The sequence below is a fragment of the Pristis pectinata genome, chromosome 14 (assembly GCF_009764475.1).
Source record: "Pristis pectinata isolate sPriPec2 chromosome 14, sPriPec2.1.pri, whole genome shotgun sequence".
NCBI lineage: Eukaryota > Metazoa > Chordata > Chondrichthyes > Rhinopristiformes > Pristidae > Pristis > Pristis pectinata.
Genome location: NC_067418.1, coordinates 6,020,957 through 6,047,159, shown reverse-complemented (window position 1 = coordinate 6,047,159; position 26,203 = coordinate 6,020,957). Strand labels below are relative to the sequence as shown.

At 48.1% G+C, this 26,203-nt stretch overlaps 1 protein-coding gene across 4 annotated transcripts in view; it reads right to left on the bottom strand.

Moving 5' to 3' along the window:
- The window catches only part of mapk8ip1b (mitogen-activated protein kinase 8 interacting protein 1b), a 198,029-nt gene that overhangs the window by 50,106 nt on the left and 121,720 nt on the right, over positions 1 to 26,203 (bottom strand). For all 4 annotated transcript variants that reach the window (XM_052028808.1, XM_052028806.1, XM_052028807.1 and 1 more), the window contains exons 4-5: positions 14,124 to 14,205; positions 4,209 to 5,024 (exon numbers count right to left, since the gene is read on the bottom strand). In XM_052028808.1, the coding sequence (XP_051884768.1) occupies positions 4,209 to 5,024; positions 14,124 to 14,205 (898 nt within the window). The remainder of the gene's footprint in view (positions 1 to 4,208; positions 5,025 to 14,123; positions 14,206 to 26,203) is intronic.

The window sequence follows — 26,203 nt, the reverse complement described above, 5'->3', positions numbered from 1 at the left end:
TGGTCTTTTTCCCAGGGAAGGAGAACTAAAAACTAGAGGGCATATGTTTAAGGTGAGAGGGGAAATATTTAAAAGGGACCTGAGGGGCAACCCTTCCTCAACAACAGAACACTACAAACCACCTCTTGCACTACCGTGGACTTGTCTCTGATTGTGTTTACTTTTGTACTGATGTATTGTTTTGCACAGTTTTTTTTCTTAGAAGCAGAGTTAGGCCATTCAGCTCATTGAGCCTGCTCTGCCACTCAATCATGGGTGAGGTTTTTTCTCTCAACCCCATTCTCCCCACTGGCATGGCTGGCGTGGGATTGAAAAGGTGAATTTCTCACCGGGGTGAATCCCAGTACCTCGCTGTGTCTGACCATGGAGAGGAGTGACGTTCCATCAGTGAGACGCAGAGGGTGGTGCGTATATGGAACGAACCGCTAGAGAAAGTGGTTGAGGTAGGTACAATAACAATGGTCATTTGGATAACTGCATGTAAAGGAGGGGTTTAGAGGGATATGGGCCAAGCGTGAGCAAATGGGACTCACTTGGTGGGCACCATGGTCAGCATGGATGAGTTGGGCCGAAGGGCCTGCTTCCGTGCTGTGTTACTTTATGAATCTATGCATGGAATGATCTGTCTGGATGGCACACAAACTAAAGCTTTTCACTGTATCTCAGTACATGCGACAATAATAAACCAATTCCAGTTCCAATTCAATAAAAGTGAGCTTATTGCAATCTTCCATTGTTTGGAAAAATATTGGGCTGAATTTTGATCAATCTGGTTGCTGGGTCAACTCACCCATGCTCGCTCATGCCCTCCACCCACCTCACACCACCCCCCCCCCCCCCCACCCCTATCAACCTGGTATTCATGTCCGAAGCCTCTGGAGCCTTCCAGCTAGGCCTCAATGCAGCTAGGCCTCAATGCAACTAGGCCTCAGGTGGCTGAGCATTAGAGCCCCACTCTCAGTCCCCAAGGGCCATTGACAGGTGTAGGGGTTGAAGGGAAGGGGGTGAAACTTCATCCCTGTCAGTTTTTTTGTAATCTTTCTACTTGCACAGAGACAGAGACAAATTTGCTCTAAGTTACGTCAAAAATACAAAAAAAATGATTAAAGGTACGATGAATCATTCAAAAATAACCTGAAATATTAAAACAACATAACATGTCAAACAGATAACCGGACATGCCTTTCCCATCTTAATCCCCACTGTGAAGTGACAAGAGGTTCCAATTCCAGGTCAGGACACCGGCACAGCTGGTGTGGGATTGAAAAGATGGATTTCCCACCGGGGTGAATCCCAGGACGATCCGGATACCTCATTGTGTCTGACCACGGAGAGGAGTGACATTCCGTCAGCGAGCCCAGATCACCCATAAGCCAAGTCTCTGAGAGCAGCTCTACACCAACAGCTCCCTTTGGAAGGAGTGGCCACAGCCAGCTCCATTTGATGGCTGCTTGACAACAACATCTGCTTGCATTTGTACAATGCCTTTAAGCCACTGCAACTTCCCAATGTACTTCAGGCACCCCGTGACAAAGCTAAGGGCACGTGTTTGACCACAGTTGACATGCCTGTCCTGTTTTTGAACATACCTGCACTAATGTCTTGTTTTGCAGTTTTTTTCTTAGACCAGAAGAAGAGAAGCAGAATTAGGCCATTCGGCCCATTGAGTGTGCTCATTCTCCATTCTCCCCATCACCCTTAACCCCCTTACCAATCAAGGACCTATCAAACTCTGCCTTAAATACACCCAATGACTTGGCCTCCACAGTTTTGTATAATTTATGTACAACTTATGTTCCGTGTGTTGTCTGTACCTACGTGCCTGTGCTGCTGCTGCAAGCAAGTTTTTCATTGTAACTGTGCCTCACCGTACTTGTGCACATGACAATAAACTCGACTTGACATGACCTACATTGGAGGCAACGTACAATGGTCAATCAATCTACCGACCCATACGTATTTGGGATGTGAGGGAGGAAACTGCAGCCCCTGGGGGAAACCCATATTCAGTCACAGGGAGAACATGCAAACAGACAGCACCGGAGGTCAGGATCGAACCTGGGTCACTAGAGCTGCTCCTCTCCACCTGTGGCAAGCTTCAAGTTCCTAGGTGTAAATGTCACTAATCGTCATGGCTATCCCTCGAGGTCGAGGATGATGGTCTTCATTCCGTTGATCTATTTATGGGCTCTCAAGTGGCTTGTGAGTCCAATCTTGGCTCTGAAAGTTCTTCCGCATTCAGGACAGGTAGTTCCAGATGGCAGATCGGGCTTCGGTTGTTGCTGCCTCTCTTTCCATTTTCTTCTCTTTTCCTCTAACTCTGCACATCTGTCGGCTTCGAAAGTTGCTGTTCCTCCTTGGATGATGGTTTGCCAGAGTTTCCTGTCCTTGGCATTGGTTTCCCGATTGTTGATGTCGATGTTACATTTCTTCATGTTGGCTTTTAAGATGTCTTTGAATCTCTTCTGTTGTCCGCCTCTTTTATGTTTGCCTACTTTAAGCTGGGAGTAGAAGATTTGTTTCGGCAGACATTCGTCTTTCATCCAAACAACATGACCGCTCCATCTTAGTTGGTTCTTGATAACGTAGGCTTCAATGCTTGTTGCTTTTGCTTCATTTAGCATGTTGATGTTGGTTCTTCTACCTTCCCAGCTGATATTTAAGATATTTCGAAGACAGCATTGATGGAACTTTTCAAGTGCCTTCAGATGTCGTTGGTATGTTGTCCAAGTTTCTGATGCATACAGGAGCGTTGGCATCACCACTGCTTTGTACACTAACACTTTAGTGTCTGTTCGGATGTCACGATCATGAAAAGCTCTTGTTCGGAGACGTCCAAAAGCTGTTCCAGCACATTTAAGACGATGTTGGATCTCGTCATTAAGGTCGACATTGGAGGAGAGGTGACTTCCAAGATATGGACAGTGGTCCACATTTTCCAGGGTTGCTTCGCCAAGTTGGATTGATGGTTCTATCCGATTTATCTCAGTTGGTGACGGTTGGTAGATGACCTGAGTCTTCTTGGAATTGATGGTAAGTTCAAGTTTCGTGTACGCACGGTTGAAGGCAGTCAGAATCTGTTGTAGGTGGTTTTCTGAGACAGCTGCAACACAGTTGTCGTCTGCCTATTGGAATTCGATGAGGGAACTCATGGAGGTCTTGTTTTTGGACTTGGGACAGGCAAGATTGAAAAGTCTGCCATCTGTTCTGTCGACAATTTCGATTCCTGGGGGTAGATCGTCCTTGATAATGTGGATGATTGTCGCAATGAAGGTGGTGAACAAAGTTGGGGCAATCGCACATCCCTGTTTTACTCCTGATTTGACTTGAAAAGGCTCACAGTTACTGTTGCTAACCATGACTGCGGCAAGCCTGCCATCACAGAGGAGTCTCAGGGTTCGATGTACTTTTCAGGGACATCCCATAGGGAGTTCCCATGATACCGAGTCAAAAAGCTTGTCCTGGTCCAACCACATTGATGCTATGGCCAAGAAAGCGCCTCTGCTTCCTCAGAAGGCTAAGGATAATCGGTAAGTCTCCATTGCCCCTCACCAATTTTTATCAATGCACCATAGAAAGCATCCTATCTGGATGCATCACGGCTTGGTACAGCAAATGCTCTGCCCGGGATCGCAAGAAACTGCAGAGAGTTGTGGACACAGCCCAGCGCATCACGGACACCAGCCTCCCCTCCGTGGACTCTGTCTACACTTCCCGTTGCCTTGTGAGAAACAGCCAGCTTAATCAAAGACCCCACCCACCCCGGACATTCTCTCTTCTCCCCACTCCCATCAGGCAGAAGATACAAAATCTTGAAAACACTCAAGGACAGCTTCTATCCTGCTGTTATAAGACTCTTGAACGGACCCCTTGTACGGTAAGGATGAACTCTTGACCTCACAATCTACCTCATTATGGACCTTGCACCTTACTGTCTGCCTGCACTGCACTTTCTCTGTAACTGTACAACTTAATTCTGCATTCTGTTATTGTTTTTCCCTTGTACTACCTCTACGCACTTATGTTTTGGAATGCTCTGTATGGATGGCATGCAAAACAACGTTTTTCACTGTGTCTTGGTACACACGACAACAATAAACCAATTCCACTGCACTGTGAGATACTCTTCCCCATATTCAGTTACTGTCACTTCCTTGTCCCATCAACCAGCCACAGTCCCAGGAAGGAACGAGCCCAAAGCTACTCACTAGAAGCCCTTGACCTTCCACTCATGAAGACATTGAGGAACTTCTTGGAGAAGGGAATGTCCGCTTCTGGCGTGGAGTCTTCCGACAGGCAGACGGAGTCCCTCTTCAGCGCGCCCTCCTCGTACTCCTCGCCGATCGCCGACTCATAGGGCGAGGAGACGCAGTTGTCATAGACGGTGGCCGAGTCGCTGTCGTCGCTGTAGCCGGAGTAGCAGTGCTTCAGACTCACCAGCTCCAGCTGCACGTTCTCATCCACGACCAACGTGTACTTGACCGAGTCGTAGGACAGCACGCTGTCCGAGCTGACCGAGGCCCGCGGGCACTGCTCGCTGGAGGCCAGGGCGGTTCGTGCCAGCAAGGGCCCCCGGGCAGGGGACACGCCAGAGAGGACATCCTCCTCCTCGCTGATGAAGGGCTTGGGCTTCTCGGGCATGGCCAAGCACTGGGTGAAGTCGGCGTCCGAGCTGGTGGACATCCTGTTGCGATTGGAGCGGGTGAGGAAGGGCTTCTCGCTCTCCGAAGAGTCCGAGTTCCTCTGCACTGGGGTGAGGTAAATCTCCTCGGTCGCCTCTAGTTCCACCTGCGTTTGGTAGTGGATGCGCTCCTCGTGTTGGCCGCCGCTGCCTCGCGCCCGCTGCTCAGCCGGGGAGGGCGGTGAACGTCCCACGCCAGTGGGAGCTATGGTCTCGCTCTGCCCCACTGGAGCCCGCCTGCAAGCGTTGGCCTGAGTAGAGGTGGTCCCCTTGTCGATGGTGCTGCCCGCTGGCTTGGTCTCATCTCCGAGGCATACGTGATCGTGAGCGGAGCTCGCCTCTCCTGCAAGACAAACCCATTGTTCATTGGCTGCCTGTCCCACAAGTCACTCCCCAAAGTCCCTGGCACCTTCGTCAGGCTGCACGGTTTGCCAAAGGCGATCGGTCACACCACTCGACCAATGGTGAGCCTTCTCACCAATTCAAGGGGCTTAAACAACCCCCCAGTGGAAATGGGATTAAAGGCTCTTCCCAAGCCTGGGAGGAGATGTGGAGATGGATGGGAAACCAGATGATGGATGAAGGAGAACCGGCTGTATGTTTGGATTTCTGGAAGGAGTTCAATAGGAAGGGTGTCATCAAACTGGAAAAGGTGCAAAAAGGATTTTCAGGGATGTTCCAACACACACAGAGTGCTGGAGGAACTCAGCAGGTCAGGCAGAATCCATGAAGGGAAATAAACAGTCGATGTTTCATCAGGACTGTGTGTTGCTCCAGATTCCAGGATCTGCAGAAGCTCTTTGTCTCTGTTTACAAGGATGTTACTGGGACAGGAGGACTTGAGTTGTAAGGAGATGCCGGATAGGCTGGGACTTTTTCTCTGGAGCAAAGGAGGCTGAGGGGTGACCTTATAGTGGTTTATAAAATCATGAGGCCCATAGATAAGGTGGATGGTTATTGTCTTCTTCCCCAGGGTAGGGGAGTCCAAAACTAGGGGGCATAGGTTTAGGGTGAGAAGGGAAAGATTTAAAAGGGACCTGAGGGGCAACTTCTTCACACAGAGGGTGGTGGGTATATGGAACGAGCTGCCAGAGGAAGTGGGAGAGGCAGGTACAATTATGACATTTAAAGGGCATTTGGACAGTTACGTTGAGAGGGATATGGGACAAACAGGGGCAAATTGGACTAGTTCAGATAGGCAACTTGGTCAGCATGGACAAGTTGGGCTGAAGGGTCCATTTCCATAGAGCTCTATGACCCTAATAGGGTGCCACATAAAAAGATTACCACACGGGATAAGAGTACAACTGGGGTGCTGTAACACAGTGTCATTGCGGTGAGATTGACGAGCTGACAGAAAACAGAGAATTGGGATAAATGGGCCATTAATGGATTGGCAAACAGTAGCCACGGTGCTGGGGCCTCAATAACCTCAAGGGACAAAGTGTGCTGCAGCCAAATTTGATGATAAAAAGTGGGTTAGCGAATTGTGAGGAAGGTCCAAAGAGCGTACACGGGGGAGTAGATGGGATGACTGAGTGGGCAGGATGTCAGCAGACAGAGGATAATGTGGGAACAAGTGAGGTTAAACCACTTTGGAAGGAAGAATAAAAAAGCAAGAGTGTTTTTTCTTTGAAAGGTGAAACTATAAAATGTTGAGGAACCTGGTGTCCTAATACACGAAACACAAAGACTTGGTATGCAGGTACAGATAATAATTTGGAAGACTGGTCTTTATTGCAAGATAAAAGGACTCATAGCATGGAAACAGGTCCTTCAACCTACCATGTCCATGTTGACCATTTTGCCCACCTACACTAAATCTACTTGCCCACATTAGGACCATATCCTTCTATGCCTTGCCTACTTAAGTGGCTCTCTAAACGCCTCTTACAGCTTCTACCCCACTGTGATTAGACTATTGAACGGTTCCCTTATACAATGAGATGGACTATGACCTCACGATCTACCTTGTTGTGACCTTGCACCTTATTGCACTGCACTTTCTCTGTAGCTGTGACACTTTACTCTGTACTGTTATTGTTTCTACCTGTACTACATCAATGCACTCTGTACTAACCCAATGTAACTGCACTGTGTAATGAATTGACCTGTACAATTGGGTTGTAAGACAAGCTTTTCACTGTACCTTCGTACAAGTGACAATAATAAACCAATACCAATGATTTCACCATCTCCTCTGGGAACGCGTTCCAGATATCAACCACTCTATATAAAAAAAACTTACCCCTCAAATCATCTTTAAAACTCCTACCTCTCACTTTAAAACTCTGCCCTGTGGTTTTTGATAGCCCTACCATGGGAATAGATTTTAACTATCTACCCTATCTATGCCTCTCATAATCTTACACACTTCTATCAGTTCACCCCTCAGCCTCCCTCGCTCCAGGGAAAACAGTCCCAGCCTATCCAGCCTCTCCGCATAACTAAAGTCCTCCAATCTCGGCAATATCCCAGTTAATCTCCTCTGGACTCTCTCCAGCGGAGTACAAAAGAAAGATTTGATCAAGATAGTGGGCGAGACCACACCTGGAGAACTGCATGATTTTCGTCTCCATATTTAGCTAAAGGTATATTTACATTGGAAGCAGTGCCAGCAAGGTTCAGTAGATTGATTCCTGGTAAGAAGGGGTTAACACACAATCAAAAGTTGAGCAGATAGTGCTTGTAGACATTGAAGTGCAGAAGAATGAGTGATAGTTTGAACCATACAAAATTCTGACGATGTATGGTGAGGGGGTGTTTCTCTGAGTGGGAACATCTAAAACAGGAAGGCATAAGGCGTTGCCCATTTACAACAGGAGCGGGGAGGAACTTCTCTCTCAGAGGGTTGTGACTCTGGAATTCTCTCTCCCAAGGAGATGTTCGGCTGGAGTCACTGAGTGTATGCAAGGCAGAGACTGATGAACATTTAGACAAGGGAATGAAGGGATTTGTAGAACATAGAACATTACAGCACAGTACAGGCCCTTCGGCCCATGATGTTGTGCTGACATTTTATCCTGCTCTAAGATCTATCTAACCCTTCCGTCCCACATAGCCCTCCATTTCTCTATCATTCATGTGTCTATCTAAGAGTCTCTTAAATGTCCCTAATGTATCTGGCCCCACAACCTCTGCCAGCAGTGCGTTCCATGCACCCACCACTCTCTGTGTAAAAAACGTACCCCTGACATCCCCCTTATATCTTCCTCCAATCACCTTAAAATTATATCCCCTCGTGTTAGCCATTGTCGCCCTGGGAAAAGTCTCTGACTGTCCACTCAATCTATGCCTCTTATCATCTTGTACACCTCAATCGAGTCACCTCTCATCCTCCTCTCCAAAGAGAAAAGCCCGAGCTCGTTCAACCTATCCTCATAAGACATGCTCTCCAATCCAGGCAGCATCCTGGTAAATCTCATCTGCACCCTCTCTAAAGCTTCCACATCCTTTCTACAATGAGGCAACCAGAAGTGAACACAATACTCCAAGTGTGGTCTAACCAGAGTTCTATAGAGCTGCGACATCACCTAGCGGTCCTTGAACTCAGTACCCCGACTAATGAAGGCCAACAATCCATACGCCTTCTTAACAACCTATCGCCTGTGTGGCAACCTTGAGGGATCAGTGGACGTGGACCCCAAGATCCCTCTGTTCCTCCACACTGATAAGAGTCCTGCCATTAACCTTGTATTCTGCCTTCAAATTCGATCTTCCAAAGTGGATCACTTCACACTTCTCCGGGTTGAACTCCATCTGCCACTTCTCAGCCCAGCTCTGCATTCTATCAATGTCCTGTTGTAATCTACAGCAACCTTCTACACTATCCACAACACCACCAACCTTCGTGTCATCTGTAAACTTACTAACCCACCCTTCCACATCCTCATCCAAGTCATTTGTAAAAATCACAAAGAGCAGGGGTCCCAGAACAGATCCCTGCGGAATACCACTGGTCACCGACCTCCAGGCAGAATACGCTCCATCTACCACCACGCTCTTCTATGGACGAGCCAATTCTGAATCTACACAACCAAGTTTCCCTGGATCCCATGCCTCCTGACTTTCTGAATAAGCCTTCCATGAGGAACCTTATCAAACACCTTACTAAAATTCACGTACACCACATCCACTGCTCGACCTCCATCAATGTGCTTTGTCACATCCTCAAAGAATTCAATCAGGCTCGTGAGGCACGACCTGCCCCTCACAAAGCCATGCTGACTGTCCCTAATCAGCCTATACTTCTCCAAATGCCCATAAATCCTGTCTCTAAGAATCTTCTCCCGTAATTTGCCCACCACTGAAGTAAGACTCACTGGTCTGTAATTCCCAGGGTTATCCCTACTCCCTTTCTTAAACAAAGGAACAACATTTGTTCACCCTCCAATCATCCGGCACTACTCCTGTGGCCAGTGAGGATGCAAAGATCACCGCCAAAGGTGCAGCAATCTCTTCCCTCACTTCCCATTGTAACCTTGGATATATTCCGTCCAGCCCCGGTGACTTATCTATCTTAATGTTTTTCAGAAGTTCCAGCACATCTTCTTTCCTCACGTCGACGTGCCCTAACGTATCAGCCTGTCATACACCATCCTCAAGGTCTCAAGTGAACACTGAAGCAAAGTATTCATGGACTTGGACAAAGAGCAGGAACTGGGGCTGAGACTGGATCAGCCACGATCTCCCTGGAAGGTGGAGCCAGCTGACGAGGTCAATTAGTATACTCCTGCTTCCGTTTGTCATGGTTTTATGAAGGAGTACGACAAATTGTGGGGGAAGTGGGGAGGATAGAGGGATGGACGAGAAGATGGAAGCACGATGGGGAGGAGGAGAGGACAGAAGCAGTAGGCCACTCAACCCCTCGAGCTTGCACCACCATTCAGTAAGGTCCCAGCCGTTCTTTTACGTCAGCACCACTTTCTTGCACTAACTCTACATCCCTTGATTCCTTCAACGTCCAAAAATCTATCGCAACCCACAAAATGCTGGAGGAACTCAACAAGTCAGGCAGCGTCTATGGAGGGAAATGAACAGTCGACGTTTCGGGTTGAGATCCTTCATCAGGACTGTTCCATTTCGACTGAGTCCAAATGAAGAGTCCAACCCAAACTGTTGACTGTCTATTTCCCTCCACAGATGCTACCTGACCTGCTGAGTTCCTCCAGCGTCTTGTGTGTTGCTCCAGATTCCAGCATCTGCAGTCTCCTATGTCTCTGAAAGTCTACTGACCTCTGCCTTGAGTGCACTCAGTGACTGAACCTCCACAATTCTCACAGGCAGAGACCTCCAATGACTCACCACCCTCTGGGTGAAGAAACTTCCTCTCAATGGAGTTGTGAATGGCCAACACCTCATTTTATGACAGGACACCCCAGCCAGGGAAACACTAACTCTGCATCTCCCCTGTTGAGTCCCCTCAGAACCTTCCATGTTTTAATAAAATCACCTCTCATTCTTCTAACATCAGTACAATGTTGTCCCGGTCCACTTGATCTCTTATCACAGGACAAACCCACTATCCCAGGAACTAATTGGACAAACCTTTGCTGTACCCCTTATTACATGTACATCTTTCCTTCGAGAGGGGGAACCAGACCTGTATATAGCACCCCAGATATGGACCCTGCATCATTTCAGTAAGAGATCTTTACTCATGTACTGAAATCCTCTTACAGTAAAGGCCAATAAGCCATTTGCCTTCCTAATTGCTTGCTGTACCTGCATGTATTGTGTAGAGTTTTGGTCACCCTGTTATAGGAAAGATGTTATTGAACTAGAAAGAGTGCTGAAAAGATTTACCAGGACGTTGCCCGGACTTGGCGGGCCTGAGTTACAGGGAGAGGTTACGTAGACTTGGATTATGTTCCCTGGAACATAGGAGATTGAGAGGTGACCTGATAGAGGTATAGAAGATCACGAGGGGTATAGACAGAGTGAAAGCACACAGTCTTTTTCCCAGGGAAGGGGTCCTAAAAACAAGAGGGCAGAGGTTTAAGATCAGAGGCGAGAGATTTAAAAGGGACATCAAGGGCAGCTTCTTCACACAAAGGGTGGTGAGTATTTGGAACGAGCTGCCAGAAATAGTGATTGAGGCGGGCACATTAGCAACATTTAAAAGCCATCTAGATAAATACATGGATAGGAAACGTTTAGAGGGCTATGGGCCAAAGGCGGGCAGATGGGACCAGCTCGCCGGGCAACACAGTCGGCATGGACTAGTAGGGCCAAAGGGACTATTTCCGTGCTGGATGACTTTACAACTCGCATTACAAGAAGTGAACGTCTTCCAATGCTCACCATATCGAAAATTGTCTCCTTTTTCTATTTCTTCCACTCAAGAAAAGGGCGAAGGGAGGAGGGACGGGGTTGAAGAGGAACGGGGTAGGAGAAGCGGGCGATGGGGACGCTGTTACGGTTGCTGAACTGTACCACTTGCCAGTGTCACTTGAGAAGCTCGGTTCCCTGGGCATAACCCTATTTTATCGATGCACCATAGAAAGCATCCTATCCAGATGCATCACGGCTTAGTACGGCAACTGCTCTGCCCAGGACTGCAAGAAACTGCAGAGAGTTGTGGACACAGCCCAGCGTATCACAGACACCAGCCTCCACTCCTTGGACTCTGTCTTTACCTCTCACTGTCTTGGTGAAGCAGCCAGCATAATCAAAGACCCCACCCACCCGGGTCATTCTCTCTTCTCTCCTCTCCCATCAGGTAGAAGATACAGGAGCCTGAAGGCACGTACCACCAGACTTAAGGACACCTTCTACCCCGCTGTGATAAGACTATTGAATGGTTCCCTTATACAATGAGATGGCCTCGGACCTCACGATCCCTTGCACCTCATTGCACTGCACTTTCTCTGTAGCTGTGACACTTTACTCTGTACTGTTATTGTTTTTACCTGTACTACCTCAATGTACTCTGTACTAACTCAATGGGCTGAGAAGTGGCAGATGCAGCTCAACCCAGATAAGTGTGAAGTGCTTCATTTTGGTAGGTCAAATATGTTGGCGGAATATAGTATTAATGGTAAGACTCTTGGCAGTGTGGAGGATCAGAGGGATTTTGGGGTCCGAGTCCAAAGGACGCTCAAAGCAGCTGTGCAGGTTGACTCTGTGGTTAAGAAGGCATATGGTGTATTGTCCTTCATCAATCATGGAATTGAATTTAGGAGCCAAGAGGTATTGTTGCATCTATGTAGGTCCCTGGTCAGACCCCACTTGGAGTACTGTGCTCAGTTCTGGTCACCTCACTACAGGAAGGATGTGGAAGCCATAGAAAGGGTGCAGAGGAGATTTACAAGGATGCTGCCTGGAATGCGGAGCATGCCTTATGAAAGCAGGTTGAGGGAACTCGGCCTTTTCTCCTTGGAGCGATGGAAGATGAGGGGGGACCTGATAGAGGTGTATAAGATGATGAGAGGTATTGATCGGGTAGATAGTCAGAGGCTTTTCCCCAGGGCTGAAATGGTGGCCACAAGAGGACATAGGTTTAAGGCGCTGGGGAGCAGGTATGGAGGAGATGTCAGGGGTAAGTTTTTTACTCAGAGTGGTGAGTGCGTGGAATGTGCTGCCAGCAACGGTGGTGGAGGCGGATACGATAGGGTCTTTTAAGAAACTGTTGGATAGGTACATGGAGCTGAGAAAAATAGAGGGCTATGGGTAAGCCTAGTAATTTCTAGGGTAGGGACATGTTCGGCACAACTTTGTGGACTGAAGGGCCTGAATTGTGCTGTAGTTTTACTATGTTCTATGTTCTAACTGCACTGTGTAATGAATTGATCTGTACGATCGGTGTGCAAGGCAAGTTTTTCACTGTACCTCGGTACAAGTGACAATAATAAACCAATACCAGTATTTTGAACCCTGCTACCATCTCACTGGATTTCATTCTGTGCCAAGTTATTGGTATTGGTTTATTATTGTCGCTTGTACCGAGGTACAGTGAAAAGCTTGTCTTACAAACTGATCATACAGGTCAATTCATTACACAGCTACTAAGGGAACCAGGAGGTTGGAGTACACTTTTGAAGTGGTTTATGTGGGACATAGAGCTGACACCGGAGGTGTGCCGAGAATGGAGTGACAGAGGGCAGAGCAACACAGCGGGGAGAGTGAGGCTCCAGAGGGCGAACTACTGCTTCTTGTAACTTGTACTCTGTTGCTCACTAAGTCCAGAGTTCATTGTACTTTAGACAGAAGAAAGGATCCATTACCCACAGCATTTCCTGCATCCTGATTCTGGACCCAGAACGTCAGCTATTCTCGCCCTCCCTCCACCTCCCTCCACCCCCCCCCCCCCAACAGATGCTGCTCGACCCACTGAGCAGATTGAATGTCGCTCCAGATTGCAGCCTGTCTGCCCCCTCTTGCCCACCCAACCCCCTCTTCCCCTCGGTGACCCCCAACTCTTTTCACACCTTCCTCCTGATGTCCCTCCTCCGACCCCACCCCTGCTTCCTACCCCCCAAACCCACCCGCTCCCCTCCCGCAGCCCCGCCCCTGCCCCCTCCCCTTCCCCCAACCCCTACCCTTCCCCCAACCCCACTCCCCCACCCCGCTAGCAGCAGTGGGTTAAGCTCCACCCCACCCATCACACCAATACCAGCTGACCCGTCACCCCACTCTCACCCAAGCGACACAAGCTTCCAGTCCTGCAAACCCTCAGCACCACAGTCCCCACCCTCATCTTCGAAACCTTGTGCGATACCCCCACCCCCCGCCCACCTCCATCACCGTGACCTCGTCCAATATAGAACATAGAACAGTACAGCACAATATAGGCCCTTCAGACCACAATGTTGTGCCGACCTTTAAACCTCACCTAAGACTATCTAACCCCTTCCTCCCATGTATCCCTCTATTTTAAATTCCTCCATGTGCTTATCTAGCAATCTCTTGAATTTGACCAATGTTCCTGCCTCCACCACCGTCCCAGGCAGCGCATTCCATGCCCCAACCACTCTCTGGGTAAAAAACCTTCCTCTGATATCTCCCTTGAACTTCCCACCCATTACTTTAAAGCCATGTCCTCTTGTATTGAGCATTGGTGCCCTGGGAGCCCTGCAAACCTTCCAAGATCTCTCCGAATCTGGCCTCCTGCACATCACCGTCACCGTTCACTCCACTAGTAGTGGCCCTGCCTTCACCCCAGCATTGGAAATTCACAGAACTGCCCTGCTGTTTCCCTCTACCCCTCCCTCCTTTACCAAACTCTCTCCTGATACAGCTCAGTACACCGGGGAGATTTTACCCCATTGAAGGCTACAGTTGTAGCTCCCAATGACAGATATTTTCTCTTTAAAACCAGCCCTTCAATTCAACATTCGCTGGAATCTTACCGGATCAGTGACTTGGCTGAAGATCTTTGACTTAAATGGGTTCAGCTCTGCAACGAGCAACTTCAGGGAGCCTGCACTGCGGGCACACCTACCTGTCTTGAGCGGGGAGGTCGATCGCGACACTTTTTCCTGCCAGCTGTACTTTTTGCCAAACGAGTTGTTGTTCAGTGTGTCCTGCAGTGGATGAAACAAAAGAGATCACATGGGGCTGGAACGGGAGAGGCAGCTGACACACTGGGCCACGCGACATCTTTTCAACAGGTTGCCGGGCAACAGAAAACAATGAAGGTCATTTCACCCAAAGAAAACTTGTTTACATGGGGTGAGATCTGGGGTGGTTCCTAATCAATTAGAATCAGATTTATTATCACTGACACATGACATGAAATCAGTCTCTGGAAACCCTGGGAAATCAGGTGGAATGCAGGCATTAAAATGAGATTTCTTTATTAGTCACATGTACATCGAAACACACAGTGAAATGCATCTTTTTTGCGTCGAGTGTTCTGGGGGCAGCCCGCGAGTGTTGCCACGCTTCCGGCGCCAACATAGCATGCCCACAACGTCCTAACCCGTACGTCTTTGGAATGTGGGAGCACCCGGAGGAAACCCACGTAGACATGGGGAGAACGTACAAACTCCTTACAGACAGCGGCCAGGATTGAACCCGGGTCGCTGGCGCTGTAATAGCGTTACGCTAACCGCTACACTACCGTGATTAAATGCTCCTTCCTTGGCAATTACTCACAAGGGGCATTTCTATGACTACCCAAACCATCTCTGCTGCTTTCCACTGTCACTCAGAGACAGGGGTATCCTGGCCAAATGTTCTAATTGTGCTCTTTCTTGTATAATTTTGTATTAATTTATGCTTTTTCTTGTGAATGTTGTTTATCTGATGCTGTGTGTCCGTGAAGTAAGTTTTTCATTGCACCTGTACATACAAGTACTTGTGCATATGACAATAAATTCGACTTTGAGTTTGACTCTTGCCAATAGCAATACAACATATGTAGAAACTGCAAACAAACTGAAGGCTAAGATACCCGCAACCACACTCAGCTTTGTGTTGTAGCGTGCCCATGCAATAGAGTTCACAGCCTAGGTTTACCTCCTTGTTGTTGTACAGAATTAAATAAAATCTTAAAGGCCATTTGGCCCACCTGGTGCCTGCTTACTCTGCACCACCTGCCTCTTCTTCGCCAACTGGAGCTCATCCAATCTGTGTTTGAACTTGCGCCCAATCCCATCCATCCTTTGCTGCTGCACTCGTTAACCCCTCCGCTGGTCCCAGGGTTAAACAACAACAGTTCGAGCAACAATTTGCTGGAGGAACTCAGCGGGTCGAGCAGTTGTCCTGAAGCAAGGTTTCAACCCGAAACGTTGACAATTCCTTTCCTCCCACAGATGCTGCTCGACCCGGTGAGCTCCTCCAGCAGATTGCATGTTACTCCAGATCTGCAGTCTCTTGTGTCTCCATTAAACAACACCTCAATCTGACATCTCCCTGTGGGTCAGCGTCATACAGCACAGAAACGGGCCCTTCGGCCCAACCTGCCCATGCCGACCAAGTTGCCCATCTAAGCCAGTCCCATTTGCCCCCTTTTCCCCATCTGCAGCTCTATATCAGCCACATGAATGATAGAGAAATGGGAGGGAAGAGTTAACATGTGGGAGGGAAGGGTTAGATAGATCTTAGAGCAGGATAAGATATCGGCACAACATTGTGGGCCGAAGGGCCTGTACTGCGCTGCAATGTTCTATAACTCTCTGGGATCTCCTCCGGTCCTGACCTCTCACTCACCCTGATGTTCACCGCTCCACCGTCCACACCCGTGCTTTCAGCTGCCTGAGCCCCAGGCTCTGGGATTCTCTCACTCTACCTCCCTCTTACAGCTTACCTCTTCGACCAAGCTTCTGGACATCTGCTCCGACATCTATTCCGACTTCCTCACATGGCTGAACACCGACTTTTATTCGATTATGCTCCAGGAAACTGCACTGGGATATCTCGGCACATCAGTCATTCAAGTAGTTCACACTTGTTCTGTGCTCTATACTGGGAATGCCCAACTTATGGGCACCCCATACGTACGAGTGAGTATTTGGGAGAGTGGTGGGATGGATGGGGATGGATTTGCCGGGTGGGAACGGGGCACTTCTGCCTGCCTTCTCTCCCCTCCCCTCCCCTCCCCCTGAGCTGCAACAATCGGGGGCTGGGTGGAGCAGAGCAGGGAGCGCTGAGCAGACTCACTCGCTGAGTCAGTGAGGCCAGCTGCCGGCCGCTCTTCCTGCGCCTCCTCGCTCTCCCCTCACGGATGTTCCTGTGATCCTCTCCCACACACTGATCTTGTTCATTTCCCTCGGGTTACGGACAGTTCTCCAGAATGGAACCCTGTCGTCAAAGTCAAAGTCAAAGTCGAGTTTATTGTCACACGCACAAGTACATGTACACACAGGTGCAATGGAAAACTTACTTGCGGCAGCACCACAGACACTTGATAGCGACGAGGAGGCATACAGGAGCGAGAGAGATCGGCTGGTTGAGTGGTGTTGCGACAACAACCCAGCACTCAACGTCAGCAAGACCAAGGAACTGATTGTGGACTTCAGGAAGGGGAAATCAGGAGAACACACACCAGTCCTCATTGAGGGGTCAGCGGTGGAAAGGGTGAGCAGCTTCAAGTTCCTGGGCATCAACATCTCAGAGGATCTATCCTGGGCCCAACACACTGATGCAATCACGAAGAAGACACGCCAGCAGCTCTACTTCGCTAGGAGTTTGAGGAGATTCGGTACGTCACCAAAGACTCTTACAAATTTCTACAGATCTCTACAGTCTACCCCACTTGGAGAACTGTGTTCAGTTCTGGTCGCCTCACTACAGGAAAGACGTGGAAGCCATAGATGCCAAGATGGCATGGCCGGGATGGTGGAGATCTTTGATGATAGGCGTTGCCTTCTTGAGGCAGCACCTCATGCAGATACTACCGATGATACTACTGTAACCTGCCTGCACAAGCCTCCTATCAACTACCACACTCTCACTCTGCAGCAGAACCTTCTCTTCCTTTCTATTTTAGCCAGACCTGCAGCAAGAACAGATTTAACTCAAAATAGACCAAACATGACAGAAGTCAGGTGGGTGCAACAAATTCAGTTAAACCCATCTTCTTTGAATCCCTGTACACGGGACAAGGCAGCTTGGGCGTTGCAGCAGGTAATGCTGCGGGAACCCAGGTTCGATCCTGACCACCGATGTTGTCTATGTGGAGTTTGCACATTCTTCCTGTGACCACAGGTGTGTTCTAGTTCCCTGCCACGTCCCAAAGGCATAATGGTAGGTTAGTTGGCCACTGTAAGTTGCCCTGCAGTGGATGTTAATCGCAAAAAGAATAAAAAAAATCAAAGAAGAGGTGACGGGCATCTGTGAGGAGAATAAGTTGTAAGGGGTACAGGGGAGTAGGGAAAGGGGGAATGGGACAGATGAGAGTGCTCCCCCGAAAACCACATCCCAACAGCATGCAGTTTGGTAGGTTAATTGGTCACTGTAAATTTCCCATGGTGTGGGGGTGAGTGGTAGAATCTGGGGGGAGTTCGGCGGGATTTGCAGATGGGAGATAGTTGAGGAGGGATCTGCAAAGAGGTGGCATCCTAGACAATGAAGAACGTTATCAAAAATTACGGGTGGATCTTGGTCAGCTGGGTAGGTGGGCCGAAGAATGGCAAATGGCTTTCAATTCGGGCGTTGCATTTCAGGAAGTCAAACCGGTGCAGGACTTAGTCAGTGAATGGTTGGGCCCTGGGGAGTGTTGTGGGACAGAGAGACCCAGGAGTACAAGTGGACAGTTCACTGAAAGTGGCAGCACAGGTGGACAAAGTGGTGAAGAAGGTGCTTGGCACGTAGGCCTCCATCAGTCAGGGCACTGAATATAGGAGTTGGGATGTTATGTTGCAGTTGAACAAGATGTCGGTGAAACCGACAGCCTGTCCTGGTCAAATCACGTAGATGCCATGGCCAAGAAAGCTCACCAGCACCTCTACTTCCTCAGGATGCTAAAGAAATTTGGTTTGTCCCCTTTGACTCTCACTAACTTTTACTGATGCACCATAGAAAGCATCCTATCTGGATGTATCACAGCTTGGTACAGCAACTGCTCTGCCCAGGACCACAAGAAGCTGCAGAGAGCTGTGGACACAGCCCAGCTCATCAAGGACACCAGCCTCCCCTCCTTGGACTCTGTCTTTACCTCTTGTTGTCTTGGTGTAGCAGCCAGCATAATCAAAGACCCCACCCACCCGGGACATTTCCTCTTCTCTCCTCTTCCATTGGGTAGGAGATACAGGAGCCTGAGGGCACGTACCACCAGACTTAAGGACAGCTTCTATCCCACTGTGATAAGACTATTGAACGGTTCCCTTATACAATGAGATGGACTCTGACCTCACGACCTACCTTGTTGTGACCTTGCACCTTATTGCACTGCACTTTCTCTGTAGCTGTGACACTTTACTCTGTACGGTTATTGTTTTTACCTGTACTAGATCAATGCACTCTGTACTAACTCAATGTAACTGCACTGTGTAATGAATTGACCTGTACGATCAATTTGTAAAACAAGTTTTTCACTGTACCTCAGTGCAAGTGACAATAATAAACCAATACCAATACCAAAAAAATACCACACTGGGAGTATTTCCACAGTTTTGGTTACTCTGTTATAGGAAAGAGATAACTAAACTGTAAAGAGTACAGAGAAGATTTATGAGGATGCTGCCAGGACTTGAGGACCTGAGTTATAAGGAGAGGTTGGGCAGGCTAGGTCTTTATTCTTTGGAACGTAGGAGATTGAGGGTGATCTTAGAGAGGGGTCTAAAATCATGAGGGACATAGATAGAGTGAATGCACACAGTCTCCTTTCCAGAGAAGGGGAACTAAAAACTAGAGGGCATAGGTTTAAGGTGAGAGGGGAAAGACTTAAAAGGCACCTGAGGGGCAACTTCTTCACGCAGAGGATGGTGGGTATATGGAAAGAGCTGCCAGAGGTTGAGGCAGGCACAACGACAACATTTAAAAGACATTTGGACAAGTACATGGCTAGGAGGGGTTTTGAGGGATATAGGCCAAATGGGGACTAACGGGACTAGCTTGGTGGGCACCAGGGTTGGCATGGACGAGTTGGGCTGAACGGCCTGTTTCCGTGCTGTATGACTCTTTGTGAGGAGAATAAAATGGGAATAGAAGGGTCCTTGATGGTCAGTGTAGACCCAGTGAGTGACAGGATCTATTTCTGTGCTGAATGACTCTCTTTGAGCACTAGCTACCAGACTCAACCTTATTAGGAATGCAAAACCTCGCTTGCCTCATCCCTAGCCTGCCTCAGGGCCTGGTGCTCTGCACAATGACTTCTAGAAATGATATTTTTGTGACAGCAAGTAAAATACTTGCCAGAAGGAAACGGTGGCCTTCAGAGGGCTTGTTGTCAGCAGTGCTGGATTAATAAAATGGGACATTATTTGAAAAATCCTTTTTCACTGGGACTGAGATTATGAGATATACCATAGAACCATAGAACAGTACAGCACAATACAGGCCCTTCAGCGCATAATGCTGTGCTGACCTTTAAACCTCGTCTAAGACTATCTAACCCCTTCCTCCCACATATCCCTCTATTTTAAATTCCTCCAGATGCTTATCTAGTAATCTCTTGAATTTGACCAATGTACCTGCCTCCACCACCGCCCCAGACAGCGCATTCCATGCCCCAACCACTCTCTGGGTAAAAAAACCTTCCTCTGATATCCCCCTTGAACTTCCCACCCATTACTTTAAAGCCATGCCCTCTTGTATTGATCATTGGTGCCCTGGGAAAGAGGCGCTGGCTGTCCACTCTATCTATTCCTCTTAATATTTTGTACACCTCTATCATGTCTCCTCTCATCCTCCTTCTCTCCAAAGGGTAAAGCCCTAGCTCCCTTAGTCTCTCCTCATAATGCATACTCTCTAAACCAGGCAGCATCCTGGTAAATCTCCTCTGCACCCTTTTCAATGCTTCCACATCCTTCCTATAATGAGGCGGCCAGGACTGGACACAGTACTCCAAGTGTGGTCTAACCAGAGTTTTGTCGAGCTGCATCATTACCTCACAGCTCTTAAATTCGATCCCATGACTTATGAATACAAACATCCCATAAGCTTTCTTAACTACCCTATCTACCTGTGAGGCAACTTTCAGGGATCTGTGGATATGAACCTCCAGATCCCTCTGCTCCTCCACACTGCCCAGAATCCTGCCATTAACTTTGTACTCTGCCTTGGAGTTTGTTCTTCCAAAGTGTACCACCTCACATTTCTCCGGATTGAACTCCATCTGCCACTCCTTAGCCCAGCTCTGCATCCTATCAATGTCTCTCTGCAATCTTCGACAGCCCTCCGCACGATCCACAACACCACCAACCTTTGTGTCATCTGCAAACTTGCCAACCCACCCTTCTACCCCATCATCCAAATTATTAATAAAAATCACGAAAAGCAGAGGTCCCAGAACCGATCCTTGTGGGACGCCGCTAGTCACAGCCCTCCAATCTGAATGCACTCCCTCCACCAGAACCCTCTGCTTTCTACAGGCAAGCCAATTCTGAATCCACACAGTCAAGCTTCCCTGGATCCCATGCCCTCTGACCTTCTGAAGAAGCCTACCATGTGGAACCTTATCAAATGACTTACTAAAATCCATGTAGACCACATTCACTGCACTACCCTCATCAATCTGCCTGGTCACCTCCTCAAAGAACCCTATCAGGCTTGTGAGACACGATCAACTGTGGATTCCTACACAAGCACCAATCAAAACTTTTCGTCAAGGTCACAATGTATCTGTCAGTCTGAAATACATTACAACCTTGTAATTAGATTGGCAGAGAGGGGCACTGGTTTATTTCATCAGTGGCTGGAGAAGGTCTGAACCCATCAGCCGACCTGAAGTGGTGCAATTCCAACACAGCAGAGGAACAGCACAGAGAAACGCCCTTCGGCCCACTGAGTCCATTGCTGACCTTCAGCCAGCATTTATAAGATTTTTTTATAAGATATCTTTATTAGTCACATATACATTGAAACACACATGTACATTGAAACACATCACTTGGCATAGAGTGTTCTGGGGGGCAGCCCACAAGTGTCGCCACGCTTCCGGCGCCAACATAGCATGCCCACAACTTCCTAACCCGTACGTCTTCGGAATGTGGGAGGAAACTGGAGAACCCAAAGGAAACCCACGCAGACACAGGGATAACGTACAAACTCCTTACAGACAGCGGCTGGATTTGAACCCAGGTCGCTGGCGCTGTAAAGCGTTATGCTAACCGCTACACTACCGTGCCTGCATTAGTCCTACATTCGTCCTAATGTAGACCAACATGAGTCCCATTTTTTAATTCTGCCCACATTCCCCTCAACTCCCCCCAGATTCTACCCCTCACCTACACACTCAGGACAATTTACAGCAGCCAATTAACCTACCAACCCGCACGTTGTTGGGATGTGGGAGGGAATCAGAGCACCCAGAGGAAACCCACGTGGTCACTAGGAGAACGTGCAAACTCCACACAGGCAGCATCTGAGATCAGGATTGAACCTGGGTCTCTGGCGCTGTGAGGCGGGGGCTCTACCAGCTGTGCCACTGTGCTGCCCATGTCATTGGGCACACCCTTCAGCCTTCATCCGTTCAGCTCAGATTCTGAAGGTTTCTTGCTTCTGACCTTTGACGACCAGTGAGAACTGAAAGGGAGGAAAGGGGTTGCTTCAAAATTCAGTTCTCCACATTCTGAACTGTTTTGTCATCAGTGCATCAATTCATACCCAATTGCCCAGGGGATTCACCTGTTCATTGCCTGGGAGTTCCTTACAATCTTGAGAACTCGAGGGACTAAGTTATGGAGAGAGGTCGGACAGGCGAGGACTTTATTCATTGGAGCGTAGGAGAACAAGGGTGATCTTATAGAGGTGTATAAAATCATGAGGGGCCTAGATAGGGTGAATGCACACAGTCTTTTTCCCAGGCTGGGGGAATCAAGGGTCTAGCTGTAAGGTGAGAGGGGAGAGATTTAATAGGAACTTGAAGGGCAACTTTTCCCACACAGAGTGTGGTCAGTATATGGAACGAGCTGCCAGAGGAAGTGGTTGAAGTAGGTACATTAACAACATCTAAAAGGCATTCAGACAGGTGGATAGGAAAGGTTTGGAGGGATATGGGCCAAACGCGGGCAGGGACTGGCTTAGATGGGCATCTCGGTTGGCATGGATGGCCTGTTTCCATGATGTATGACGTTATTGTATATTGGCAGTGCTCAACTTCATCCTGAGCATTAAAGCTTCACAGCAGCTGATGTACTAATCCGACTGATCTGTTTTTGTTGACTTTTGTGGATTTGAAAAGATCATCTGGGGAGATTTATTTCTAACTGCCCAGTAACTCCTTGCAGTAAGGACATTTCAACAAGTGCTTCAAAGACTGTGGCGCTTCCAGGGTCCTGGGATGCTCGTTTAACAGGTGTTCTAGAGCTTGGTTAGAGCAGTCAGCACTGTAAAACTTCTTAATGGAGGAAAGAGAGGCAGTGAGGTTCAGAGAAGGAATTCCAGACAAGCAAAGGCACCCTGACACTACCTTGAACTAGATTTCTTTCTCTCTCTCTCAATCTTGCACTAATATCATTAGGTTTATTTTGGATTTTGTGTAACTTATGTATAATTAATGTTAATTTAAGTTTATGTTAACTTACATTTGTTATGTACTGTGCTGCTGCAGCAAAATGCTGGCATTTATATTCTGTGTATGTATGCCTGTGGCAACAATAAACCAGAGCTTGATCGATCGTCATAGAGTCATACAGCCCGGAAACAGGCCCTTTGGCCCAACTGGTCCATACCGACCAAGATGCCCCATCCAAGCTGTCCCATTTGCCAGCGTTTGGTCCATAACCTTCTGAACCTTTCCAATCCATGGTGAATGAATCCAAATGGTGAACTTGGGCAGGCACGGCAGTGTAGCGGTTAGCGTAATGCTTTACAGCGCCAGCGACCCGGGTTCAATTCTGGCCACTGTCTGTAAGGAGTTTGTACGTTCTCCCCATGTCTGTGTGGGTTTCCTCTGGGTGCTCCGGTTTCCTCCCACATTACAAAGACGTACGGGTTAGGAAGTTGTGGGCATGCTATGTTGGCACCAGAAGCATGGCGACACTTGCGGGCGGCCCCCAGAACACTCTACGCAAAAAGATGCATTTCACTGTGTGTTTCTATGTACATGTGACCAATAAAGAAATCTTATTAAATTCAGGGATGCGCAAGAGATGAGCAACAGAAGAGGAGAGATCTTGGAGTGACGTAGGACTGGAGGACATGAGAGAGAGAGGAAACTCCCTGCCAGAGATCCCATCTTTGGGATGAGATGTTGAACACTGCATCAAATTTTTCCTCTCAGAGGGGGGTGAATCTCTGGAATTCTCGGCCCCCGAAGGCAGTGGAGGCCGGATCACTGGATATATTTAGGGAGAGATCGATGCACCATAGAAAGCATCCTATCTGGATGCATCACGGCTTGGTACGGCAACTGCTCTGCCCAAGACCACAAGAAGCTGCAGAGAGTTGTGGACACAGCCCAGCGCATCACGGACACCAGCCTCCCCTCCTTGGACTCTGTCTTTACCTCTCGTTGTCTTGGTGAAGCAGCCAGCATAATCAAAGACCCCACTCACCCGGGACATTCTCCCTTCTCTCCTCTTCCATCAGGTAGAAGATACAGGAGCCTGAGGGCACGTACCACCAGACTTAAGGACAGCTTCTACCCCACTGTGATAAGACTATTGAACGGTTCCCTTATACGATGAGATGGACTCTGACCTCACGATCTACCTTGTTGTGACCTTGCACCTTATTGCACTGCACTCTCTCTGTAGCTGTGACACTTTACTCTGTATTGTTATTGTTTTTACTTGTACTACATCAATGCACTCTGTACTAACCCAATGTAACTGCACTGTGTAATGAATTGACCTGTACAATCGGTACGCAAGACAAGTTTTTCACTGTACCTCGGTAACCAATACCAATACCAATTGAGTGACAGGGTAGGCTTGAAGGGCTGTGTGGCCTACTCCTGCTCCTATTTTCTTGGGTGCCCCTTAGGGTCTGCATGGTGTTCTATCACACCGCTCCCAGAAAGTACAGGAATGCTCTCACAGAGTCCTGGTACCAATACCGATCCATTGGTCAACATTGTTTCAACCAATTCTACGGGCGGCCCCCAGAACATTCTATGCAAAAGGTATATTTCACTGTGTGTTTCGATGTACATATGACTAATAAAGATATCTTATTTTATCTTTAATTAGCCGGACACAATCACAATGCTGGAATCTTGCTGTTTGCAGTTTCCCACATTACAAGTGACCACACTTCAAAACTACTTTGTTCTGTGTTAAGCACTTCAGAAGATGGTGGGGGTGCTATAAAAATCCAAGTCTTTTTCAGTCGGCTGTAACAATCAGTAATTTATTACCCACAAGCTATTTTATACAAGCCATTAAGATTCTGGTTATACCGGCAATGGACTTCTCTGTTGTCACGTCTCCCACAGTCCCAATTTGCAAGTCCAGTGGCCAATATATTACTGTTCATCTGCGCAGGATCCACCCACCCAGGACATTCTCTCTTCTCTCCTCTCCCATCAGGCAGCAGATACAGGAGCCTGAGGGCACGTACCACCAGGATCAAGGACAGCTTCTATCCCACTGTGGTAAGACAGTTCCCTTATACCATAGAACCATAGAACACTACAGCACAGAAAACAGGGCATTCAGCCCTTCTAGTCTGTGCCAAAATTTTATTCCGCTAGTCCCATTTACCTGCACCCAGTCCATAACCCTCCAGGCCTCTCCCGTCCATGTATCTATCCAATTTATTCATAAAACTTAAGAGTGAGCCCGCATTTAGTACATCAGATGGCAGCCCATTCCACACTCCCACCACTCTTTGAGTGAAGAGGTTCCCCCTAATGTTCCCCCTAAACCTTTCCCCTTTCACCCTAAAGCCATGTCCTGTTGTACTTATCTCTCCTAATCTAGGTGGAAAGAGCCTATTCGCATTAACTCTGTCTATGCCCCTCATAATTTTGTAAACCTCTATCAAATCTACCCTCATTCTTTTATGCTCCAAGGAATAAAGTCCTAACTTGTTCAATCTTTCCCTGTAACTCAACTCCTGAAGACCCGGCAACATTCTAGTAAACCTCCTCTGCACTCTTTCAATCTTACTGACATCCTTCCTATAGTTAGGTGACCAGAACTGCACACAATACTCCAAATTTGGCCTCACCAATGACTTATACAACCTCACCATAACATCCCAACTCCTACACTCAATACTTTGATTTATGAATGCCAGGATGCTTTTTTACAACCCTGTCTACCTGTGACGCCACTTTCAGGGAATTATGTATCTGAACTCCCAGATCAGCTTTGTTCCTCCGCACTCCTCGGTGCCCTACCATTTACTGTGTATGTCCTACCTTGATTTGTCCTTCCAAAATGCAACACCTCACACTTGTCTGCATTAAATTCCATCTACCATTTTCTGGCCCGTTTTTCCGCTTGGTCCAGATCCATACCATGGGCTTACGTGCCATAACAGGCTACAAGATAAAGTCAGACTGCATAGCTAACAACAGCGCATCCCTTCCAGATGAACTTAACGCATTCTATGCGCGTTTTGAACAAAAGGGAAGTGGATTGTCACCACCCACCCTGACAGCCACCAACGCAGCTGAACCTGTGATCACAGTGGAGGACATAAGATCAGTCTTCTGGAGAGTGAACACGAGGAAGGCACCTGGCCCAAATGGTGTCCCGGGCTGTGTGCTCAGATCTTGTGCTGATCAGCTGGCAGAAGTATTTGTGGACATATTCAACATCTCCCTGTTTCAATCTCCGGTTCCCTCCCGGTACCGAAGAAAAGCAAGGTAACATGCTTCAATGACTACTGACCAGTGGCTCTGACATCCACCATCATGAAGTGCTTTGAGAGGCTGGTCATGACACGCATCAACTCAGCCTACCAGACAACCTGGACCCATTGCAATTCACCTATTTGCGAAACAGGTCTACAGCGAATGCCATC